This window comes from Pelophylax lessonae, assembly GCF_965119305.1.
Source record: "Pelophylax lessonae genome assembly, chromosome: 12".
Classification (NCBI taxonomy): Eukaryota; Metazoa; Chordata; class Amphibia; order Anura; family Ranidae; genus Pelophylax; species Pelophylax lessonae.
Window position 1 is genome coordinate 149,410,651 of NC_138779.1, and position 22,094 is coordinate 149,432,744.

At 44.7% G+C, this 22,094-nt stretch overlaps 1 protein-coding gene across 1 annotated transcript in view; it reads right to left on the minus strand.

Annotated features, from left to right (window-relative positions):
- The window catches only part of BUD13 (BUD13 homolog), an 88,564-nt gene that overhangs the window by 25,655 nt on the left and 40,815 nt on the right, over positions 1-22,094 (minus strand). Inside the window, exons 5-7 of the mRNA XM_082273974.1 lie at positions 18,033-20,446; positions 6,441-6,619; positions 2,481-2,580 (exon numbers count right to left, since the gene is read on the minus strand). Coding sequence (XP_082130100.1) covers positions 2,481-2,580; positions 6,441-6,619; positions 18,033-20,446 — 2,693 coding nt within the window. The remainder of the gene's footprint in view (positions 1-2,480; positions 2,581-6,440; positions 6,620-18,032; positions 20,447-22,094) is intronic.

The following is a 22,094-nucleotide window of genomic DNA, read 5'->3' on the forward strand; positions in this document are numbered from 1 at the left end:
ATTTCCCGGAAAGCGGGTAAGTGCGTTCGTGAAGGGGTATGCAGGAATCAGGATGTAGACCATCCTGTTGGGAATTCGTTGAGGCAAAAGGGCAGCAGGAAGTGTCAAAGTACCTTATGAAGGACTCTAGCCAGAAGTGGTGGTAAAAATGTGACTTGTGGAACACTTAGTCATCTCTCTGACTATGCTCTGAATGGTGGCGTTTTACTGCCAAGTTTAACACCATACAAGTGAATAAAATTAAAACACTTTCCAATTCCCTAATAGTATTATTGTAGAATGAATACTATTTTGAAAACCTGTAAATAGTGAGGCTACAGTATCAGTCCAGAACAGGGTAACCCTATCTTACTTGTCCCTAATCAAGGTTCAGGTTTTGCCATTTACGAAGGGCATACCCCCCAGAGGGGTCTTCAGGGTCTGGGTTCCATAGGGATGGACCATGACACTGGACCTGTATAGCACCCTGTAGCTAAGTAGAGTGCCATGGCGAGTACCCAAGCAGGAACTCTTGCCCAAAGCTACAATACAGGCCATTCCCACAGAGTGGGGTCCATGTCCGGCTCCCAAGGTTATAAGGGGGTGCATAAACTGCGCTAACCAATCAAGTGTATAAGCTGCTGACACAAACAACTGACAAAAAGGTTGATACAACGGAAAATAAAATAAAAGTGCAGCGCTAATGGGCAGTGGCGTAGCGTGGGGGGTGCAGGGGGGGCCGGCCGCACCGGGCGCAACATCTGGGGGGGCGCATCCGCAGTGTCACTCTGTCTGTCTGACTCTGACATACACAGTTCACACACTGTCTGCGGCTGTCTCCATCTTTAGGCTGAGAGATGTCCAGTGCGGCTGCCCTATGGCTGAAAAATGGTGGGTCAGGGCGGGACTGGACTATGCCTCACCTGTTCATTGGTGTAGGGTGGGGTGGCGTTGCAAGCCAAGCCCCGCCTATGCAGCCTCTCCACACTGCTCACTCAGTTTAGCAGCGAGTGTGTCAGCAGCCTGGCGCTGTCACAGAGTGGGTTTTTTTTTATCACCCAATTAGAGGCTCTAATAGGCTTCAAAAAAGGGTGGACCCGGGGCGCAGAGCAGTGCGCCCCAAGCCTACCCATTGTGTGACAATAGCGAATGAAAATTCGCTATTGTCACAAGGATCCTCCTCCTGGCCAATCAGGAAGTGGGTCCGAGGCAACTAAGATTAACTAATCTAGTGGAAGAGACTCGAGTGCTAAAATCCCGCGGGTTAGGGGGTGCAAATTACTTGCCTTGCCCCGGGTGCTGACAACCCACGCTACGCCACTGCTAATGGGTAAGGAACTGCAACAGTTCTCAATACAAACAAATAAAATTACATATGTGATCAGTAAATGTAAAATCTGTAACTGAATACAATCAAAAAAGTCCATATAGAGTTCACAATGGTAAGTGCACGTGGAGTAATCCAAAACAGAGAGGTGAATCTTGATACTGATATCCCATCAAGATTCACCTCTGTTTTGGATTACTCCACGTGCACTTACCATTGTGAACTCTATATGGACTTTTTTGATTGTATTCAGTTACAGATTTCACATTTACTGATCACATATGTAATTTTATTTGTTTGTATTGAGAACTGTTGCAGTTCCTTACCCATTAGCGCTGCACTTTTATTTTCTTTCCCAAGGTTATACACCAAGGTTTCACTGATCTAGATGCACTGCTTCTCCTTTTTTAAATTAGAAGACAGTGAGAAGTTGATTGAAGAATATGAAGAAAAATAATAAACTGGTGAAAGAAAGGATTTCTTAAGTGAAGGAGAAGAGATCCATCACCTTAGGACACTAGCAAACAAACTAAGCTCTCGTGGAGTGGGGTGGGACTATTGGGAGTACTCCTGGGTGGCATGCCCAGCAGAGCTTTTGTTACTATCCCATCAACTGAATCCCCTATAACCCAGGGTGTCTTGTACTGTACTGATTAAGATAAATATTTTTCTGATGTAATAAAAAAAAATCTGTCACTGAAATAGTTAGGCTTAAAATTGCAGGCATCTTATATTAAATTCCTCTAGGTTTTCTACTCCTTTCACTTAGACTCTCTGTATGATGTACACCCAGGGGGGCATATCCAACACAGTTTAGCCAGTGTCCAATAACCTGAAGGTACCAGTCTAACTCGGGGTCTATGAATATTCAGCTTGTGTTCTGTACCATTAGGATATGTTTTTTTATTTTTATTTTTTTGCCCAGGCACATATTTTAACCACAGAAAGACAGAAGAAAGGATTTGTGTTTTCAACACACAGCGCTGAGAAAAAACCCTTCACTTTCCCTATATGGAAGATCTATGCATTGTCTTATTAAATGTACACTTTAGGAAAAAACTGCAATTCAAAGCTTAGGAGACATTGCTCAACACCCCCAATAACTATGGCATTGCTGTTCAAGAAAAAATGCAATAATTTATATCTATAAATCAGTCTGTGGTGTTCCACTCACGTTCTAGATTTCTGTTATCTTTGTGTGCCCTCCTCTCCTCTTCCTTCTCTTCTCTCAAAACATCAGCAGAGACAAGGCCAACTTTTCCACCAGACAGCATCTGAAATATTTACAGATGATTAACCCTTTTGCTGTCAGAGCTAGTTTTTGTGTTTTTTTGCACACATTTAAAAAAATATTTTAGGCCTTAAGTTTTTTTTTTTCAACAATATTGGAGTATGTAAGCAAATGTGTAACAACTTCCAAACAATAATAGATAATAGGAGAGATCATGATGGTTTACATCTACGTTACCGATAGTATTAAGTAGGATGACATTTGAAAGATTATGTCATCACATAAAGTAACCAAAGCTGAAGAAGTCTTGGTTCTTGCGTTATTCATGGTCATAAGACTGGGTAGTATAAAGGGTATCATAAGTGCTAGTGTGTGTGATTTTCTGTCTGGTGTTTGTACTCAGTCTTGACAGGGTATAGGGTCGTGTGGGTAATGTCAGGTTCTGCAGTAAGGTTTAGTTTAAGTGATGGAAAGGAAGTTGAAGTTAGTAGCACTTTGTTATTTTATTGTATCGTTGATAAAGAGGGGGGGGGGGGGGTTGAGGGTGTAGCAAGAGGAGTGAGGTGAGAGTTTGCGGTATTTAGGGTGAGGGCATGTGTGAATGAGTTTTTGTATGCATATGTTGAAATAGGTGGAAGAAAACTGGTAGCTCAGAAAGTGTTATCCTATCCATCCTCGTGTTTTGGTAGTCTTCAAGTGGGCAGGTCAGTCGTGGCCTGTTTGGGTTAATTGGACTGGGTAAATTGTTTAGAAGGGAGTCCTGGTAGTGTATCCAGCACCCCCAAACCTGGGAGAATTTGGGTAGATTATCATTCGCTACACTGATCATTTCTTCCATTCCCGCTGTTTGTCTGACCCTTTGATACCAGTCCCCTAAAGAGGGGAGGGGGGTGGTGGATCTCCACTTAGCTGGAATGCATCGCCTGGCTGCATTGACTAGATGGCAGGCCAGTGACTTGTAGTATGTATTCTGTGGTAGAGAAGTATGGTGTAGCAAGTATTGCCCTGGAGTAAACTCTAGTGTATATGTGGATATTTTGGCTATTTCTTCGTTTAGGCCTGAAGATTCGTTTAAAACCCCCAACCATTAAACATTCACTGACACTCTGGAGAATAAAATAATTATATAAATAATTCAATTTTTTATGACACACATTTGCATAATGGTTTATCAAGCACAATTTTTCTGTGAAAAATACACTAAAGTTAATTTTAGGGCAAACAAATGCGATATATTACCCAACCTGTCGAGCTTTAAAATTGCGTGCACCCGTAAAACAAGGACAAACTTTGGTACCCTATTTCCCATAAGTAATGCTTTAAAAACCCTTAAAGGTCATCACTTTAGAGTTAGCAGTGAATAATGGTGCTTGAATTAGGGCTCTCACTCCGATGTGCATGGCGATAGGAAACAAGTAGTGCAAGCAATGTTTTCGCACGTATACCCCCCCCCCCCACCCCCCCAAATGTGAGTGCTTACTTTACAATCGTATGTGCTTGCGCATAGAGGCTCAATTATTTTCTTACAAAAAAAAAAGGTTAATGCGATATAAACTCAATTAGACAGGTTTTCTAAAAGACCCCGGACATCTCACCCATCTCACCTACCTTCCAGGGGTCAGAGAAAGCGATCAGGTGACTAACAACCGTCTGATCAGATTCATTAGAAAGACATTTGGCTTGTGGTATATGTAGATTGTTCCAGCGATCTTTACTGTGCTGCTATGCCCAAAGCCACACAGATTTTCCACAGAAATCATCATTTTCTTTTGAATGTGCACTGCGTGTTCCCATTTAAATCGAAAGTAAACTGTACTTATGGCAGCAGGGTCCTGCAGAGTATGCCTCTGTCCTCTAGAATAAATGGGGCTGCAGCACAAGAAGATAAATTCTCTATCAACATTAAACCTCATTTGCCACATAGTTGCCCAATGAAACAGTGCATTGAGGTCAGCTTGTAAGTTGTAGACAGCCTCTCATGTAAAGGAACGAAATTACCGCATTGTGTCTAGATGGTATAGTTGCCCTAATATCTGACATAGAAATGACCCTACCATCCCGGATACATTTTGGAGATGTTTACAGGCCAATGGCACAATGACGTACAGTACAGACCAAAAGTTTGGACACACCTTCTCATTCAAAGAGTTTTCTTTATTTTCATGACTATCAAAATTGTAGAGTCACACTTCAAGAGGTAGTCACCTTAAATGGTTTTCACTTCATAGGTGTGCCCTGTCAGGTTTAATAAGTGTGATTTCTTGCCTTATAAATGAGGTTGGGACCATCAGTTGTGTTGTGCAGAAGTCAGGTGGATACCCAGCTGATAGTCCTACTGAATAGACTGTTAGAATTTGTATTATGGCAAGAAAAAAGCAGCTAAGTACAGGAAAAGGAGTGGCCATCATTACTTTAAGAAATGAAGGTCAGTCAGTCCGAAAAATTGGGAAAACTTTGAAAGTGTCCCCAAGTGCAGTCACAAAAACCATCAAGCGCTACAAAGAAACTGGCTCAAATGCAGACCGCCCCAGGAAAGGAAGACCAAGAGTCACCTCTGCTGCGGAGGATAAGTTCATCCGAGTCACCAGCCTCGGTTAACAGCAGCTCAGATTAGAGACCAGGTCAATGGCACACGGAGTTCTAGCAGCAGACACATCTCTAGAACAACTGTTAAGAGGAGACTGTGTGAATCAGGCCTTCATGGTAGAATATCTGCTAGGAAACCACTGCTAAAGAAAGGCAACAAGCAGAAGAGACTTGTTTGGGCTAAAGAACACAAGGAATGGACATTAGAACAGTGGAAATCTGTGCTTTGGTATGATGAGCCCAAATTCGAGATCTTTGGTTCCAACCACCGTGTCTTTGTGCGACGCAGAAAAGGTGAACGGATGGACTCTACATGCCTGGTTCCCACCGTGAAGCATGGAGGAGGAGGTGTGATGGCGTGGGGGTGCTTTGCTGGTGACACTGTTGGGGATTTATTCAAAATTGAAGGCATACTGAACCAGCATGGCTACCACAGCATCTTGCAGCGGCATGCTATTCCATCCGGTTTGCGTTTAGTTGGACCATCATTTATTTTTCAACAGGACAATGACGCCAAACACACCTCCAGGCTGTGTAAGGGCTATTTGACCAAGGAGAGTGATGGGGTGCTGCGCCAGATGACCTGGCCTCCACAGTCACCGGACCTGAACCCAATGGAGATGGTTTGGGGTGAGCTGGACCGCAGAGTGAAGGCAAAAGGGCCAACAAGTGCTAAGCATCTCTGAGAACTGCAAGACTGTTGGAAGACCATTTCAGGTGACTAGCTCTTGAAGTGTGACTCTACAATTTTCATAGTCACGAAAATAAAGAAAACTCTTTGAATGAGAAGGTGTGTCCAAACTTTTGGTCTGTACTGTATATCTGGGACACCTGTCCTAGTATATTTCTTTTTGGGATACGATATTACAATTCTATGACAAACTTGTTGGATATAAGTTCCTGAATGAACCTCGCATAACTGTACTTTCTATTTTGCCAGGCTCCTATAAACAAAATCAAGAAAAGCTTCATTCGACACTTTCTTAAAGCAGCCCGTTCTATTATCACTAGACATTGGCGCCAACAGTATACTCCTTCCTTAGCAGATTGGGTTTGCGAGATGGACAGGATCAAACACCTGGAAAGCATGCTAGCCTGGGAGAATAATAAGCCTGATTCTCACAAAATTATGTGGACAGTCTGGTCACATTTTCTGTTTTCTTCCATTTTTGAGGCCTTTGTAACTACACCTTTTGGGACCTCTCAGGTATAGGTATCATTCTCTGCCCCATCCTCATTCCGTGGCCCTGATCTCCCCCCCCCCCTTTTTTTTCCCTGTCTTTATTCTTTTCTCTTACTCTAACTCTTCTCGCTTACCTTGGAACCTCCACTTCTCTGTGAGTATGAAGAACCTCTTTCTGACTCAACTCTGCTGCATGGAGGTAAACTGTCTTGGTCTCTATCTGCACGTCGAGGAGGCGACAGGTCTGAATCAGAATCCCTCTGCTGGGTATGCCTTGGGGGAGACAAGTCTGAGTCAGAGTCTCTCTGTCGAGCTGTAGAGTAAGGTGCAAAAATTAAATAAAGTTATAAATCTGAAAACTAGATATACTGTAAAAATGTGAACCTTACAGCCAAGTGGCCATTGAGTTTCCACCAAATGCTACACACCACACAAATAAAGATGAACATTTTAGGTCTGACTATTACTTAAAACTCTCAAAGAATATTACATATTTTCTGAAAGCAGAGACCCAGCTGAATAAAAAGGCAGTAGTTGCCTTTTTATTATGACACTCTAAAATTGAGCTACATTTTGAAGCTTCCTGCAGTTTCAACCAATGATCTACCCTGCCACAGATTTTTCCCATTTGGGGTGCTGTGGGGGAGATGGGTTGCCGTGTCCACTCCCACTGTTGTCTTTGTAATCTCTGTTTTGGATTATTGCATATCTAGTTGACACTCTTTACCAATTATACACCGTTTTTTCTACGCAATTCATTTTATATTCTGTGTTCCTGCAATGTTTGTGGATACGCGACTATTATTGTATGTTTAAAATTTTCAATAAAAATCTATTTCCAAAAAAAAGAAAATTTAGGATACCCAAAATTGTCCATAGGGGACACCTAAAAATATTTTACAGCTCATCAATTTAGAGTTACCAGTAAATGATGGATACAGATTTTTCTCACGCTGGTAAGCACAGTGACATTCAATATGCATTGTGCACTTGCCATTTTTGTACACGTGCACCCTTTATATGTGCATATATGTAGGGTTAGGGGGCTTTTATGTTTCTTTGAGGTTTTTTTTTTAAATGTGTTTTTTTTTTTTTCAAAAAAATGTAACATTTCTTTTTTTTTTTTTTTAAACTTACAGTGGTTGTCAAGTCTCCACAATAAACTCCCATTAAAGGTGCATAAACATTTTTCTTGGAGCTTTCTCTCTAGCAGACACTCCAGTGAGAGGGGCTCACATTCCTCTGCTGTTAGTTTCAGTTTCAGGAGGGAAGGGGAGGGGCTCCACACAGACCATAAAAATGACAGGAAGGGAGGGGGAAAGCGGGAGATACAGATGCTTCAGAGAGCAGGATGTCCGTTTACTAACAGGAACAGGTAGGATCAACTAGGTATTGTAATATATGGAAAAGGATAAATAACGTTGCAAAAAATTACTAGCACAAAAATAACAAAGGAAGGGTCGCTTGGCCGATTGCAGAAAAAAAAAATCAAAGGGAAGATCAGTCAATCAATCACAGGAAGAATTAAAGTAAGGAAGTTTTATCGCAGGCAGGATCAAAGGAAGAAAGTTAGATGAAAGTGTAAAAAAAAAAAATGGATTTTTGTCTTACCATAAAATCCTTTTCTCTGAGGTTCACTGATGGACACAGCTCCATGTCTTTTAGACCAGGAGTTCCCAAACTGTGGGTCAGGACCCACTGGTGGGTCGCGCTGAGCCGGAAATCACTGAGAGCGGGCCCGCTTAAATTGTGCTGTGCGGGCCTGTGCAAATTACAGAGAGCCAGAGCAATCAAATCGCGATGGAATCAGTACCTTGCCTACGCAGTTTATGGAGGCTGGTCTGCATTTCCCACGAGGAGGATACTTGCATCAGTGAGTACATATGTGGGCTGTTATGTAGGTTGTAGGATATGTTCATGGGGTGCAGAGCCAGCACCTCGGTCTTGCTGGCAGGAGCGGGGGTGGCTAGACTGGTGGCGGGATTCTCTCAGCTATAGCGGGCAGAGAGGACAGCCTCTGTGTCATAGGAGGACCAGGTGGCCCGGCGGTGTCAAGAGTTCATGGCAGCTTCTATTTTTAATTTAACATCCCCCTCCCTTTAAAATATGCATTATTATTATTTGCATTTCTATAGCGCCAACAAATTCTGTAGCACTTTACAATATTCAATTACAAGCAAGTGGGTCACGAAAAATAACTGTATTCAGAAGTGGGTCTCAGCCCAAAAAAGTTTGGGAAGCCCTGTTTTAGACCATTGGGCTTTATGCTGCTCTCTCTTCAGAAGTAGGACTACGCAGAAACCTTTTTGGTTACGTCCCTGAGGCAGTCAGTTTGTAACCAGCAGTGTCAGAAGAACATAGAACTCAACCCAACAGAGGGGCGGGTGCTATGTCCATCAGTGAATCTCAGAGAAAAAGATTTTACGGTAAGACAAAAATCTAGTTCTCTTTCGTTCACTGATGGACACAGCTCCATGTCTTCTAGACCATTGGGATGTCCCAAAGCAGTGTCAATATGAGAAGTGGGAAAAACACAGCAATACATAGAATTCCCAACAAGGCTAAACATAACCAACCAGGTAAAAACAGAAGTCATACTAGTAACAACTGGAGCTCATCGCCAGGAATAAAAATTACACCCTTAAGAAGCGGAAGCCTCTGCAACCTGCAAATTTTTGCAGCCAACTGCCACATCCGAAGATGCAAGTACATCCACCTTATAAACCTATGAGAATGTGTGTACAGACGACCATATAGCCGCCTTGCACACCTGAACTACTGACGCCCGATGACAGAAGGCCCAGGAGGCACTAAGCGCCCTCATAGAATGCGCCTTAACAGGGAAAGGAGGAACCTGACCCTTAATGGAATAGGCCTGCACCACCGTCTGCCTGATCCCCTTGAAAATGGTTCCAGCAGATCCGGCATGCCCCTTACGAGATCCATCAGTAAGAACAAAGAATCGGATTTTCAGTCACCGAATCGCCAGGTACATCTGAATCGCCCCGACCACAGCCAAGGAATGTAAAGCAATTTCCTTAGGATGTTTCGACTTGGGTCATAAGGATGGTAACACACTATCTTCATTCAAATTAAACCCCGGGACAACCTTAGGAAGGAACGCCTGACAGGGTCGCAACACCACTTTGTCCCTTTGAATCACCAGGTAAGATGACCGACAGGACAACGCAGCCAACTTCGACACCCTACGTGCGGAAGTAATAGTGACTAAGAAGTCCACCTTCTGCGACAGAGTGAGCAGAGGAAGTTCTCGAATATTTTCAAATTGAGGCTTTTGAAGTACCGACAATACCAAATTGAGGTCCCGCGGAGGCACCAGGGATCTCAACGTCGGAACCAGATGGCGAACTCCCTGCAGAAAAGTGTGAACCAAGGACTTCACCGCCAACAGCCTTTAGAAAAATATGGCCAAAGCAGAAATCTGGCCCTTGATGGTGCCCAGGGCCAAACTTTTATCTATACCTAGTTGTAGAAACTCTAACAGGCTCCTCTCGAGTCCAAAACACCTTGGGCCGAGTACACTCCTAAAGGTGATCACAGTCAAATACAGGGGAAGAAAGTATTTTCCCAGACGAAGGGCCGGGGAGCGGAGCCACTGTAGCAGAGACTCCCTTGAACCCCGACTCAACAGGATCAAATTGTCCAAAGACAGAGGATCCTTGTTCCATTTGGTCAGAACCTCCCTTTGCCGAGGTCTGGAATGGAACTGCGCAAACAAAACCGCCTCGAAGGTGGAAACCATCAGACCCAGCACTTGCATGTAAGTCCTGAGCGACGACAGATGGTCGGACAACAGGACACGAACTGCACCCTGTAGCTTCAGAAGTTCCGCCTCAGGAAAAACACCCGGGCTGACGCTGAGTCCAGTGTCAGACCCAAGTAGTCCAGCTTGGTGGATGGAGTCAGTGTCAATTTCTGAAAATTTTGTGTCCAACCCAACTCCTATAGAGTTCACACAGTAACGTCCAAGTAAGCTTCTAGAGCTGAGAAACTCTGCACACAGAAGCAGAACATCCAGGTAACCCAATACCGTGATCCCCTTCTGTCATAGCAGGTCCAGAACTGGGGCCAAAACCTTTGTGAACACCCGACCCGAGGAGCTGAGGCGAGAGCAATAGGCAACGCCATGATTTGATAGTGTTCCTCGCCCACCGAAAAACGAAGAATGCTGATGCCTGAAATATATTGGAATATGAAGGTAAGCGTCCTTGAGATCGATAGAAGTCAAAAGATCCCCTTAATGAAGGAAATCTACTATAGTGCGTATAGACTCCATCCAAAATTTCTGAACCCACACAAAGTGGTTCAGAGCCTTGAGATCCAAGAGAATTCCCCATTGGCGTAAGAAACAGATGCCGTCTTATAGTGTGTCTATTATGGCCGATGTACCATTGTGAGACACGCATAGTCTGGCTGGTCGTGGACCCCCCCAGCATGTCACCTGTCACACTAGCTAACCTTAACTAGGCACAAATGTGGTTTAAAAAAAAAAAAAGTGGTAGATTTAAATTTGCACCATTTGCAGATCGAAGGTCACCCCTTGGATCTGCACATGAAAGAGTAAATACCATGAAACAATGATGTTACATAGTATTTTTCATTGGGATTTAACAACACTGTTTGGCAGCTTTATTTACATAGAAGTTGTTCTAATACAGAGCATATCCAGACAAGATCAGCAGTGTCAGGGAAAGAGGAAAACCGCACACTAAATAAACCCAAGATAAATCTTTGAAGCGTTTCAGAGAGGGGTCTGTATGCATTAAAGCAGTATTAAACCCCAAAGGAAACAATTATTAGATGTGGTGGCTGTGTTAAGTTTTCTTCTTTAGGCGCTTTCATTTATTTTCACCTGGTGATTTGGCCAGCATGTCTGTTTTTTAACAGAATAAGCGGTCCTGCAGATGTAGTAGCTAGAGTTGAGTCAGGGGTACTTCCAATGATCATCTTTTTTAAATAAAACAAAAGTAGTGAGTGTACAGCTTGTATAACAGTGTAAATTTCCTGTCCCCTCAAAATAACAACACACAGCCATTATTGTCTAAATCGCTGGCAACAGAAGTGAGTACACCCCTAAGTGAAAATGTCCAAATTGGGCACAATTGGCTATCTTCCCTCCTCGGTGTCATGTGACTCGTTAGTGTTACAAAGTCTCAGGTGTGAATGGGGAGCAGGTGTGTTAAATTTGGTGTTATCGCTCTCAATCTCTCATACTGGTCACTGGAAGTTTAACATGCCACCTCATGGCAAAGAACTCTCTGAGGATCCGAACAAAAGAATTGTTGCTCTACATAAAGATGGCTTAGGCTTTAAGAAGATTGCCAAGACCCTGAAACTGAGCTGCAGCACGGTGGGCAAGACCATACAGCGGTTTAACAGGACAGGTTCCACTCAGAACAGTAGGAAAAAGAGGGGGGGAGGTATTGAGGGGGTAAAGATCCTCTCAAGATAGTTGCAATTACTTGGCTCACAAGTTACTGAGGTGCACAAGTAGACTTTATTGGTGATATCAAAAAAAAGAATTGCAAAAAACAATAAGTTAACATATAAAATTGAAAGTAGAGAAAGATGACTAGTTATAATCATCTATTGTAAACATTGCTCTCTGGACCGGTTTCGGTGGGGCAGCTTATCAATAAGCAAGATACCCCGCCGTGCCTAGCCCACCCTCAGAGGTAGTGGTAATTGGGAGCGAGAGCTCCGATGGGACAGAATATTTCTTCTTTGATTAGATATATTTATAATGGAACCATATGTAGCCTTTGGAAATGAAACACTTGCAAATCACAGGTAATTGTATATACTTCTATCAAAACAAACAAATAAAGTATTAAATCTCAATGTGTGTAGAGTATGCCAGTGGTGTAACCAAAGGGGCTACTGCCGACTCTCAATTTGTATAGGAAAAAATTGTCAAAGTCACAATATGTTTTTCCAAGTAGATATAAAAGAATTTTTCTTGTTGTGGAGGAAGTTCAGTAATCGAAGAAAAGAATATACATTTTACTAATGATCTTTTAGATATGTACGTTGGAGCTCATATTTGTGAAAAGATGACAGCGCTGTAAGATAGTCTTAGTCTTATCTTTATGGGTACAACACTATGCAGCAAATGTTATTGGTATAATCTGTACGTGAGGGGGAGGAAAGATCGGGGAGGGGGGGAGGGTGGAGGGGGTCGGGTGAAGGATGTCAGATCCAGTAGATCCTGATTGCGGAAGGAGGGAGATGAAGCTGTATTTCTTTTTTGCATTTAGGGGGTAATGTCTGTGTTTAGTTCACCGGCAATGGGAGGCTCTTGATACCCGGGACCTGGACACAAATAAGTGTGATGAGTATCTTCTGGGCTATGCCCGATTGTAAGACAGTGTATCGAACCGTGTGTGTGTTGTCTCTACTCACCGCTCGTTGTCTGGTCGACCTGCCTCGGAACACGTTCTGAAGAAGCGTGTAAAACCACGCGAAACGCGTCAACGGCTTACGGCAGACGCCACCACAAACAGCCCATCCTCAGCATAGGAACCGGCCGACTCCATGGAAATTTTAAACCGCTGCAACATCTGAACAAAAAAGGACTCAACACTTTCAGACAGCAACCAGAAAAAGACCAAGCACTTGCCCGGAGGAAAAGAAAGCTTCCCCCTTACCTTCTTCCCCCCCCTGCCAGATCCCGCAACACAGCATCTAACACAAAGCACTATATTGGTGGAACGGAGCAACGGACAGCAGCAAACAACGTGGTGTTTTAAACCACATAGAGGATTACAAAATCTGGATGTTCCCGTGAAGCTTTGAGGTAATGTAGCTCTAAGATACCGAGGCAGGTCGACCAGACAACGAGCGGTGAGACAACACACACACGGTTCGATACACTGTCTTACAATCGGGCATAGCCCAGAAGATACTCATCACACTCATTTGTGTCCAGGTCCCGGGTATCAAGAGCCTCCCATTGCCGGTGAACTAAACACAGACATTACCCCCTAAATGCAAAAAAGAAATACAGCTTCATCTCCCTCCTTCCGCAATCAGGATCTACTGGATCTGACATCCTTCACCCGACCCCCTCCACCCTCCCCCCCTCCCCGATCTTTCCTCCCCCTCACGTACAGATTATACCAATAACATTTGCTGCATAGTGTTGTACCCATAAAGATAAGACTAAGACTATCTTACAGCGCTGTCATCTTTTCACAAATATGAGCTCCAACGTACATATCTAAAAGATCATTAGTAAAATGTATATTCTTTTCTTCGATTACTGAACTTCCTCCACAACAAGAAAAATTCTTTTATATCTACTTGGAAAAACATATTGTGACTTTGACAATTTTTTCCTATACAAATTGAGAGTCGGCAGTAGCCCCTTTGGTTACACCACTGGCATACTCTACACACATTGAGATTTAATACTTTATTTGTTTGTTTTGATAGAAGTATATACAATTACCTGTGATTTGCAAGTGTTTCATTTCCAAAGGCTACATATGGTTCCATTATAAATATATCTAATCAAAGAAGAAATATTCTGTCACATCGGAGCTCTCGCTCCCAATTACCACTACCTCTGAGGGTGGGCTAGGCACGGCGGGGTATCTTGCTTATTGATAAGCTGCCCCACCGAAACCGGTCCAGAGAGCAATGTTTACAATAGATGATTATAACTAGTCATCTTTCTCTACTTTCAATTTTATATGTTAACTTATTGTTTTTTGCAATTCTTTTTTTTGATATCACCAATAAAGTCTACTTATGCACCTCAGTAACTTGTGAGCCAAGTAATTGCAACTATCTTGAGAGGATCTTTACCCCCTCAATACCTCCCCCCCTCTTTTTCCTACAGTATTATTACAGTTGCCTGTGGTTCCTGGTACTAAACATACCAACAAAACTGAGATATCATATCCTTATGGATTCAATATCGTGATCACACCTACTCCCTGGTATTTTATTCTTGTCTCCACTCAGAACAGGCCTCACCATGGTCGACCAAAGAAGTTGAGTGCACATACTCAGCGTTATATTCCAGAGGTTGTCTTTGGGAAATAGACCTATGAGTGCTGCCTATTGCTGCAGAGGTTGAAGGGGAGGGGGGGGGTCAGCCTGTCAATGCTCAGACCATATGCAGCACACTGCCATTAAAGTGGTCTGCATGGCTGTCATCCCAGGAGGAAGCCTCTTCTAAAGATGATGCACAAGAAAGTCCACAAACAGTTTGCTGAAGACAAGCTGACTAAGGATGTGGAATACTGGAACCATGTCCTGTGGTCTGATGAAACTAAGAGACGAATTTGGTTCAGATGGTGTCAAGCGTGTTTGGCGGCAACAAAGTGAGGAGTACAAAGACAAGTGTGTCTTGCCTACAGTCAAGCATAGTGGTTGGAGTGTCACGGTTAGGGGCTGCATGAGTGCTGCCAGCACTGGGGAGCTACGGTTCATTGAGGGAACCATGAATGCCAACATGTACTGTGACATACTGTAGCAGAGCATGATCCCCTCCCCTCGGAGACTGGGCCGCAGGGCAGTATTTCAACATTATAACGACCCCAAACACACCTCCAAGACGACTACTGCCTTGCTAAAGAAGCTGAGGGTAAAGGTGATGAACTGGCCAAGCATGTCTCCAGACCTAAAGCCTATTGAGCATCTGTGGGGCATCCTCAAACGGAATGTGGAGGAGCGCAAGGTCTCCAACATCCACCAGCTCTGTGATGTTGTCATAGAGGAGTTGAAGAGGACTCTAGTGGCAACCTGTGAACCTCTGGTGAACTCCATGCCCAAGAGGGTTAAGGCAGTGCTGGAAAATAATGGTGGCCACACAAAATATTGATTGACACTTTGGGCCCAATTTGGACATTTTCACTTAAGGTGTACTCACTTTTGTTGCCAGCGGTTTAGACATTAATGGCTGTGTGTTGAGTTATTTTGAGGAGACAGCACATTTACACTGTTATACAAGCTGTACACTCACTACTTTACATTGTAGCAAAGTGTAATTCCGTCAGTGTTTTCACATGAAAAGGTATAATAAAATATTTACAAAAATGTGAGGGGTGTACTCACTTTTGTGAGATACTGTAGGTACAAATAATTACCATGCATCTAAACAGAGGATTCTTAGGTGTTTAAAACAGAGAAACTCAATTCATATAACATCTAAATGCACTTCAAACACCGATTTGTTTCACCAAAGAAAAACTAAAAACTAAAAAACCAAACCTAAACTCCTGTGGTGATGATATCCATCTCATATTTAAAGTGGAGTTCCACCCATTTTTGGAACTTTAGATCTATTTAATCCCCTTTAAAATGGCTTTTACTAATGGAAACTTTTTTTTTTTTTTTTTTTGCTAGTAAATACCTTAATTTCTGCTTTATTCCTCCTCTCCTCACTTCCGGGTCCGATCGGCGATGACGTCATTCGGCGATTCGCAGTGTCTGCTGGGATGTATTCTATTCCAGAAATCTCGCAGTAGCTGAGCTGTAGTGAGCCGTGCCTGCCCCGCCTTCGCCCCGCCTCCTCTCATTAAGTTGTATTGTATGAATGTATTAAGGCCGTTCTCTGCCCCGCCTCCGCCCCGCCTCCTCTCATTGGTTGTATTGTATGAATGTATTAAGGCCGTTCTCTGCCCCGCCTCCTCTCATTGGTTGTATTGTATGAATGTATTAAGGCTGTTCTCTGTCCCGCCTCCTCTCTGAGTTGTATTGTATGAATAAAACTCAATGAGAGGAGGCGGGCAGAGGAGGCGGGGTGGAGGCGGGGCAGAGAACGGCCTTAATACATTCATACAATACAACCAATGAGAGGAGCCGGAAGGTACAGGGCTGGCGTGGAGTGAGCCCGGGGACTGGACGAGCTAGGTTTCCTTCTACCAAGCATTATGTGATTATATGCTTATTGATGAGCTTATACATGTGAGTGCAACATTTTTACTTTTAATAAAGCAATTGTGGTTACGGTACTTCACTATGTGGGGCCATTCTTTCTCTCCATGATATCGGTATACCGAGGGAGTGCGTGCAAGGATTTGTTATGAAGCAGTGGTGAACAGGTTTTGGCTCTATATCCATCTAACATTTCTGCGCAGTTTGCTCTTGTGTGAGAACACCTGAGCATTGAGTTCTGGTGAGTTGCCAATTCTAATATTTCTTGGTGTGACACCTGGTGGTGGACGGTGATCCAGTAATTCAATTCATTTCACTTATCCTTGGATTTCATGGACTGAAGGGACATTATCTCTTTCCTGAATATTATTTTTCTTTTTTGTAACGTTTGTCTAGCAGTATCTTTGATAGCTTGCTTACAACATCTTGAGTCAGATAAAGGTGATCTCGTGCGCTACTCTTTTTCCATTTATCCATTAATGAATCACACACAGTTAAGATTAGAGCAAACTGCAAACTCCACTGCAGTACAGACCCTCCAGTTCGACCGTGATTCAGGGATCAAACATCACCCTACTCCCTACGCATTACGTCACAGCACACATTATTTCATCACAGGACAGAACTACCGGCATTACCAGCACGAAGGACAGAAGTGCTGATAAGCGCATTTGATTTAAATGAGAATATAGATAAAGCCTTGAGGTGAGCTGCAATCATCACATTTAAATACACAAGGTGGATATCATCACCACCGGAGTTTATTGAGAGAAACAGTAGTATAAAAAGTAAAAAAAAAAAAAAAAAAAAAATCACAGGAAGATTTCTTTGTGCGCACTAAGGATTTTTATAAACTTTCTTTGGGACTATACAATCACAATGGTCGAATCAAATAAACTTTCTTTGCACTTCAAACACTGATGTGTTTCACCAATTACATGCTAAATGAATTGCGTTTCTCTGTTTTAAACACCTAAGAATCATCTATGTTTAGATGCATGTTAAATTAATTGTAACTATATATGAATTTGTTATATGAATTTTGATGCACTTTAAATAGAAGGATTACATATTTGCGTACCGATTCCAGTGCAGGAAAAAGAAAAGGGTTCTGCACCTTTTTCGTGCACATTTGGTGCGATTGGAGCCATACAAACAAATGGCTCAAATCGCACCACCAACACACCTCAAGTGATTTTTACAGGATTTTCCTGTGTGAATTACATCCGATGTGCTGCATCGCAGATATGTAAACCTGACCAGATCACCAGATGAAAGCAGAGGGGAAAAAAAAAAAAAAAAAAGAAAACAAAGGCAGCCACAATCTCTAAGAATTGGTAAGCTGCAATATATTACATAATTAATCCTGGGTTTAATACCGCTTAAAGTCCCCAACTGGTCCAAATGATATTAAACCTTTTGTTTAATGTGGAGGCACTTGTGCGGGCGTGCTCCCAAGCCAGGCTGTGTGCAACCATAGACACACATAGCGCAGCTTGGCCACATCCCCTGCTCCCTTCCCACAGGATTTGACTGACAGCATCAAGAGCCTATGTGAGACTAGGAAAGGGAGGGGGGGGGGGGGGGAAGAAGGTCGTTACAAGTGGTGGAACGTTTTTTTACCTTAATGCAGGGAGTGCTTTAAAGTAAAAACATTTTCACTTTAGAACCACTTTAAATACACTTCAACCATATCATAAAAAGGATTATCTGCATTTATAGAAGCTGCTTTCTAATTCATAAATTAGTAACACTTCATTGCAAGGAATACTATCAAATAACATTTCACAAATAAAATGAAAAGATAAAAGGACCCCCACCTTTTCTCTGTCTGTCTTGTGTGGGTCTTCTCTCCATTTTTCTGGGAGGGGAAAGGTCAGAATCAGAATCATGCCGTGTGGAGGAATAAGGAGATGAACGACCATATGGCAGGCTTCTATCTGTTCCTTTCTTTGGAGAAGAATCAGAGGAGCGCATTCTGTTTTTCTGAAGCCAGGAGTCTTGTCTATTTTTGGTAGAGGATGGACTTGGAGAATGTTTTTTCTTACTATGAGGAAATGAAGCAGAGCCTGAATAAGTATTTACTTCATTTTTTCTCCAATGCTTAGGTGAAGATTCTGGGGAACAATATTTATCGTGCCTTGGTGAGGAATTCTTCTTATAGTCCTTTTTTAGTACTCTAGAAGGAGAACATCTTATGCCATCTTGTTGGTATTTTTTGGGTGGAGAAGTGTTCGGTGAGCCCCTCCTTCCCTTGCGTGATGGGGAGAGGTCAGGAGAGCCCCGCTTTCCCTTGCGTGATGGGGAGAGGTCCGGAAAGCCCAGCCTTCCCTTGCGTGGTGGGGAGGGGTCCGGAGAGCCCAGCCTTCCCTTGCGTGGCGGGGAGGGGTCCGGAGAGTCCAGCCTTCCCTTGCGTGGTGGGGAGGGGTCCAGGGAACCCTGCCTTCCCTTGCGTGGTGGGGAGAGGGCCGGAGAGGCCCGCCTTCCTTTGCGTGGTGGGGAGAGGGCCGGAGAGCCCCGCCTTCCTTTGCGTGGTGGGGAGAGGGCCGGAGAGCCCCGCCTTCCTTTGCGTGGTGGGGAGAGGGCCGGAGAGCCCCGCCTTCCTTTGCGTGGTGGGGAGAGGGTCGGAGAGCCCCGCCTTCCTTTGCGTGGTGGGGAGAGGGTTGGAGAGCCCCGCCTTCCTTTGCGTGGTGGGGAGAGGGTTGGAGAGCCCCACCTTCCCTTGCGTGATGGGGAGAGGGCCGGAGAGCCCCACCTTCCCTTGCGTGATGGGGAGAGGGCCGGAGAGCCCCACCTTCCCTTGCGTGATGGGGAGAGGGCTGGAGAGCCCCGCCTTCCCTTGCGTGATGGGGAGAGGGCTGGAGAGCCCCGCCTTCCCTTGCGTGATGGGGAGAGGTCTGGAGAGCCCCACCTTCCTTTGCGTGGCGGGGAGGGGTTGGGAGAGCCCCGCCTTCCTTTGCTTGGCGGGGAGAGGTCAGGAGAGCCCTGCCTTCCTTTGCGTGGTGGGGAGAGGTCAGGAGAGCCCCGTCTTCCCTTGCGTGGCGGGGAGAGGTCAGGAGAGCCCCGCCTTCCTTTGCGTGGCGGGGAGAGGTTGGGAGAGCCCCGCCTTCCTTTCTGTGGTGGAGAGAGGTCTGGGGAGGCCAATCTTCCTTTCTGTCGTGGAAAGAGGTCTGGGGAGCCCCGCCTCCCTTTCTGTCGTGGAAAGAGGTCTGGGGAGCCCCGCCTTCCTTTCCGTGGTAGAGAGAGGTCTGGAGAGCCCCGCCTTCCTTTCCGTGCTGGAGAGAGGTCTGGAGAGCCCCGCCTTCCTTTCCGTGGTGGAGAGAGGTCTGGAGAGCCCTGCCCTCCTTTCCGTGGTGAAGAGAGGTGTGGAGAGCCCCGCCCTCCTTTCCGTGGTGGAGAGAGGTGTGGAGAGCCCCGCCTTCCTTTCCGTGGTGGAGAGAGGTCTGGAGAGCCCTGCCTTCCTTTCCGCGGTGGAGAGAGGTCTGGAGAGCCCCGCCTTCCTTTCCGCGGTGGAGAGAGGTCTGGAGAGCCCCGCCTTCCTTTCCGCGGTGGAGAGAGGTCTGGAGAGCCCCGCCTTCCTTTCCGCGGTGGAGAGAGGTCTGGAGAGCCCCGCCTTCCTTTTCGTGGTGGAGAGAGGTCTGGAGAGCCCCGCCTTCCTTTTCGTGGTGGAGAGAGGTCTGGAGAGCCCCGCCTTCCTTTTCGTGGTGGAGAGAGGTCTGGAGAGCCCCGCCTTCCTTTTCGTGGTGGAGAGGGGTCTGGAGAGCCCCGCCTTCCTTTTCGTGGTGGAGAGGGGTCTGGAGAGCCCCGTCTTCCTTTCCGTGGTGGGGAGAGGTCTGGAGAGCCAGGCCTTCCTTTCCTTGGTGGGGAGAGGTCTGGAGGGGCACGCCTTTCTTTCCTTGGTGGGGAGAGGTCATTAGAGCCACTCCTTCCTTTCTGTGTTGGAGAGATGTCTGGAGAGCCACATCTTTCTGTATGTGGTGAAGAGAGGTCTGGAGAGGAGTCTGGTGAGTCATGCCTTCCTTTCCGTGGTGAGGAAGAGTCAGGATAATCATTCCTCCCTTTCTGCATTGGAGAAGAGTCTGTAGAGTCATGCCTCCTTTTCTGTGATGGAAAGAAATCTGGAGAGTCAGGTCTGCTTGTCTGAGGCGAGGAAGGGTCTGGTGAATCATGTCTGATTTTGCGAGCTGCTTGGGCATCTGGTGAGACTTCTTTCATGGATTCATCTACATTTGTCCTTTATGCAGCAAAGAGAGAAAAAAGAATCAGTTTAAAAAATTGTCAAAGTCAGCATCAACAAGAGTCATTCTTACAGCTCTTTCTCATGTCATAGTATAGTACAATTTGTTCTCTTTTTATGACCTGGCATTTTTAATCTTACAAATAAAGTGTAAATGGTGTGTTGACTTCCTTTGCCACCTAAAACTTCACCTCTGCAGCACTCAACCAGTGTACTGTTTGTACTGTCTGCTTCAGGGAATCCTTCAAGACACCCCTGTTCACCCTTTAATCCACTTGCTCATTATGCACTGTTGAATACATTGCTTGCCACATGAACGCTATGTGCATGAGTTACCCATTTCTAAGGTTTCTTAATGAGTAAAGTTCCCTCTGTATCTTTTAGCTATAGGTAAGCCTATGATAAGGCTTACCTACAGGTACTGTTAATATCTCCTAAATGTGCACTGTTTAGGAGATATTTACTTTGCATGCAGCCAGTGACATCACTGGCGCATGCGCTCTGAAGGAACGGCTGTGCCTTCAGAGCCCTGTGCCGTAAACGGCGGCTTCAACATGTATGCGCAGGGGTGACATCGAGGCTTGGGCCAGACAGCCAGGACCAAACCCGGAAGGAAGACAAGTGAACGTCAGCCGTCTCAGCAGTAAGCGGGCGCCACTGGAAGGGCTTCGTTCTAAGGCAAGTATTTCATAATGAGCTGGTATGCGATGCATACTAGCTAATTATGCCTTTGTCTTTCAGGTTTTTATTTTATTAGGAGGTTTACAACCTCTTTAAGCTCTATACGTGCCTGTTAGATATTTAAATGTATCTAAAGCCCAATTTCTTTTTAAAGTGTTGGATAGTGTTTAGGAATTTGAAACCCAGACAGGTATTTATGCATAAAGGGTCTGGTGATAGATGGATTTGTCTATGGGTATTTATTTCTGTCAGGGTCCCTTATTAGGGATATTTTCTGGTGACAACTGTCTAAGAGGGCATTTTTCTCCTCCGATATTTCCTCTTGCTTCCCTCTATTTCTATAGAACAAGAAGAAATAAAAGAACATTTCTCAATAGAAAACAGTTGGCAAAAAAAAACAAAAATGGGATTTTTGACCATAAAATCCATTACTTTGATGTTCGTTGACGGACACAGCTCTTCATCTTCATGACCATAGGGACGGTCCCAAAGCAGTGTCAAACATGTGGGGTGGGAACAGCAGAAACACTTCCAAAAGGCTAAACATAGCCGACCAGGTAACTTGGTGCTCAAATGTGAACTGGAGCTCGCCTGAAACAAACACCTTCAAAGAGGACAAGTCCTCTAAACAGCAGCCTGAAAAACTTTCCGGCCAAAAGAAGCATCCGCAGATGCCAACACATCCACTATAAAACTTTTTGAATGTGCGCACAGACGACCAGGTGGCCTTGCAAAGCTGCACCACTGATGCCTGATGACGGAATGCCCAGAGGCACTAAGCGCCCCAGTAGAGTGCGCTCTGAAAGGGAAAGGAGGAACCTGACCCTTAATAGAATAGGCCTGAACCACAGTCTGTTTGATCGATATGGAAATGGTTGCAGCAGAAGCAGTCAGCCCTTTGCGAGGTCCATCTGTGAGGACAAATAGTGAGTCTGACTTCCTAAATGACCTCGTAGCTGCCAGG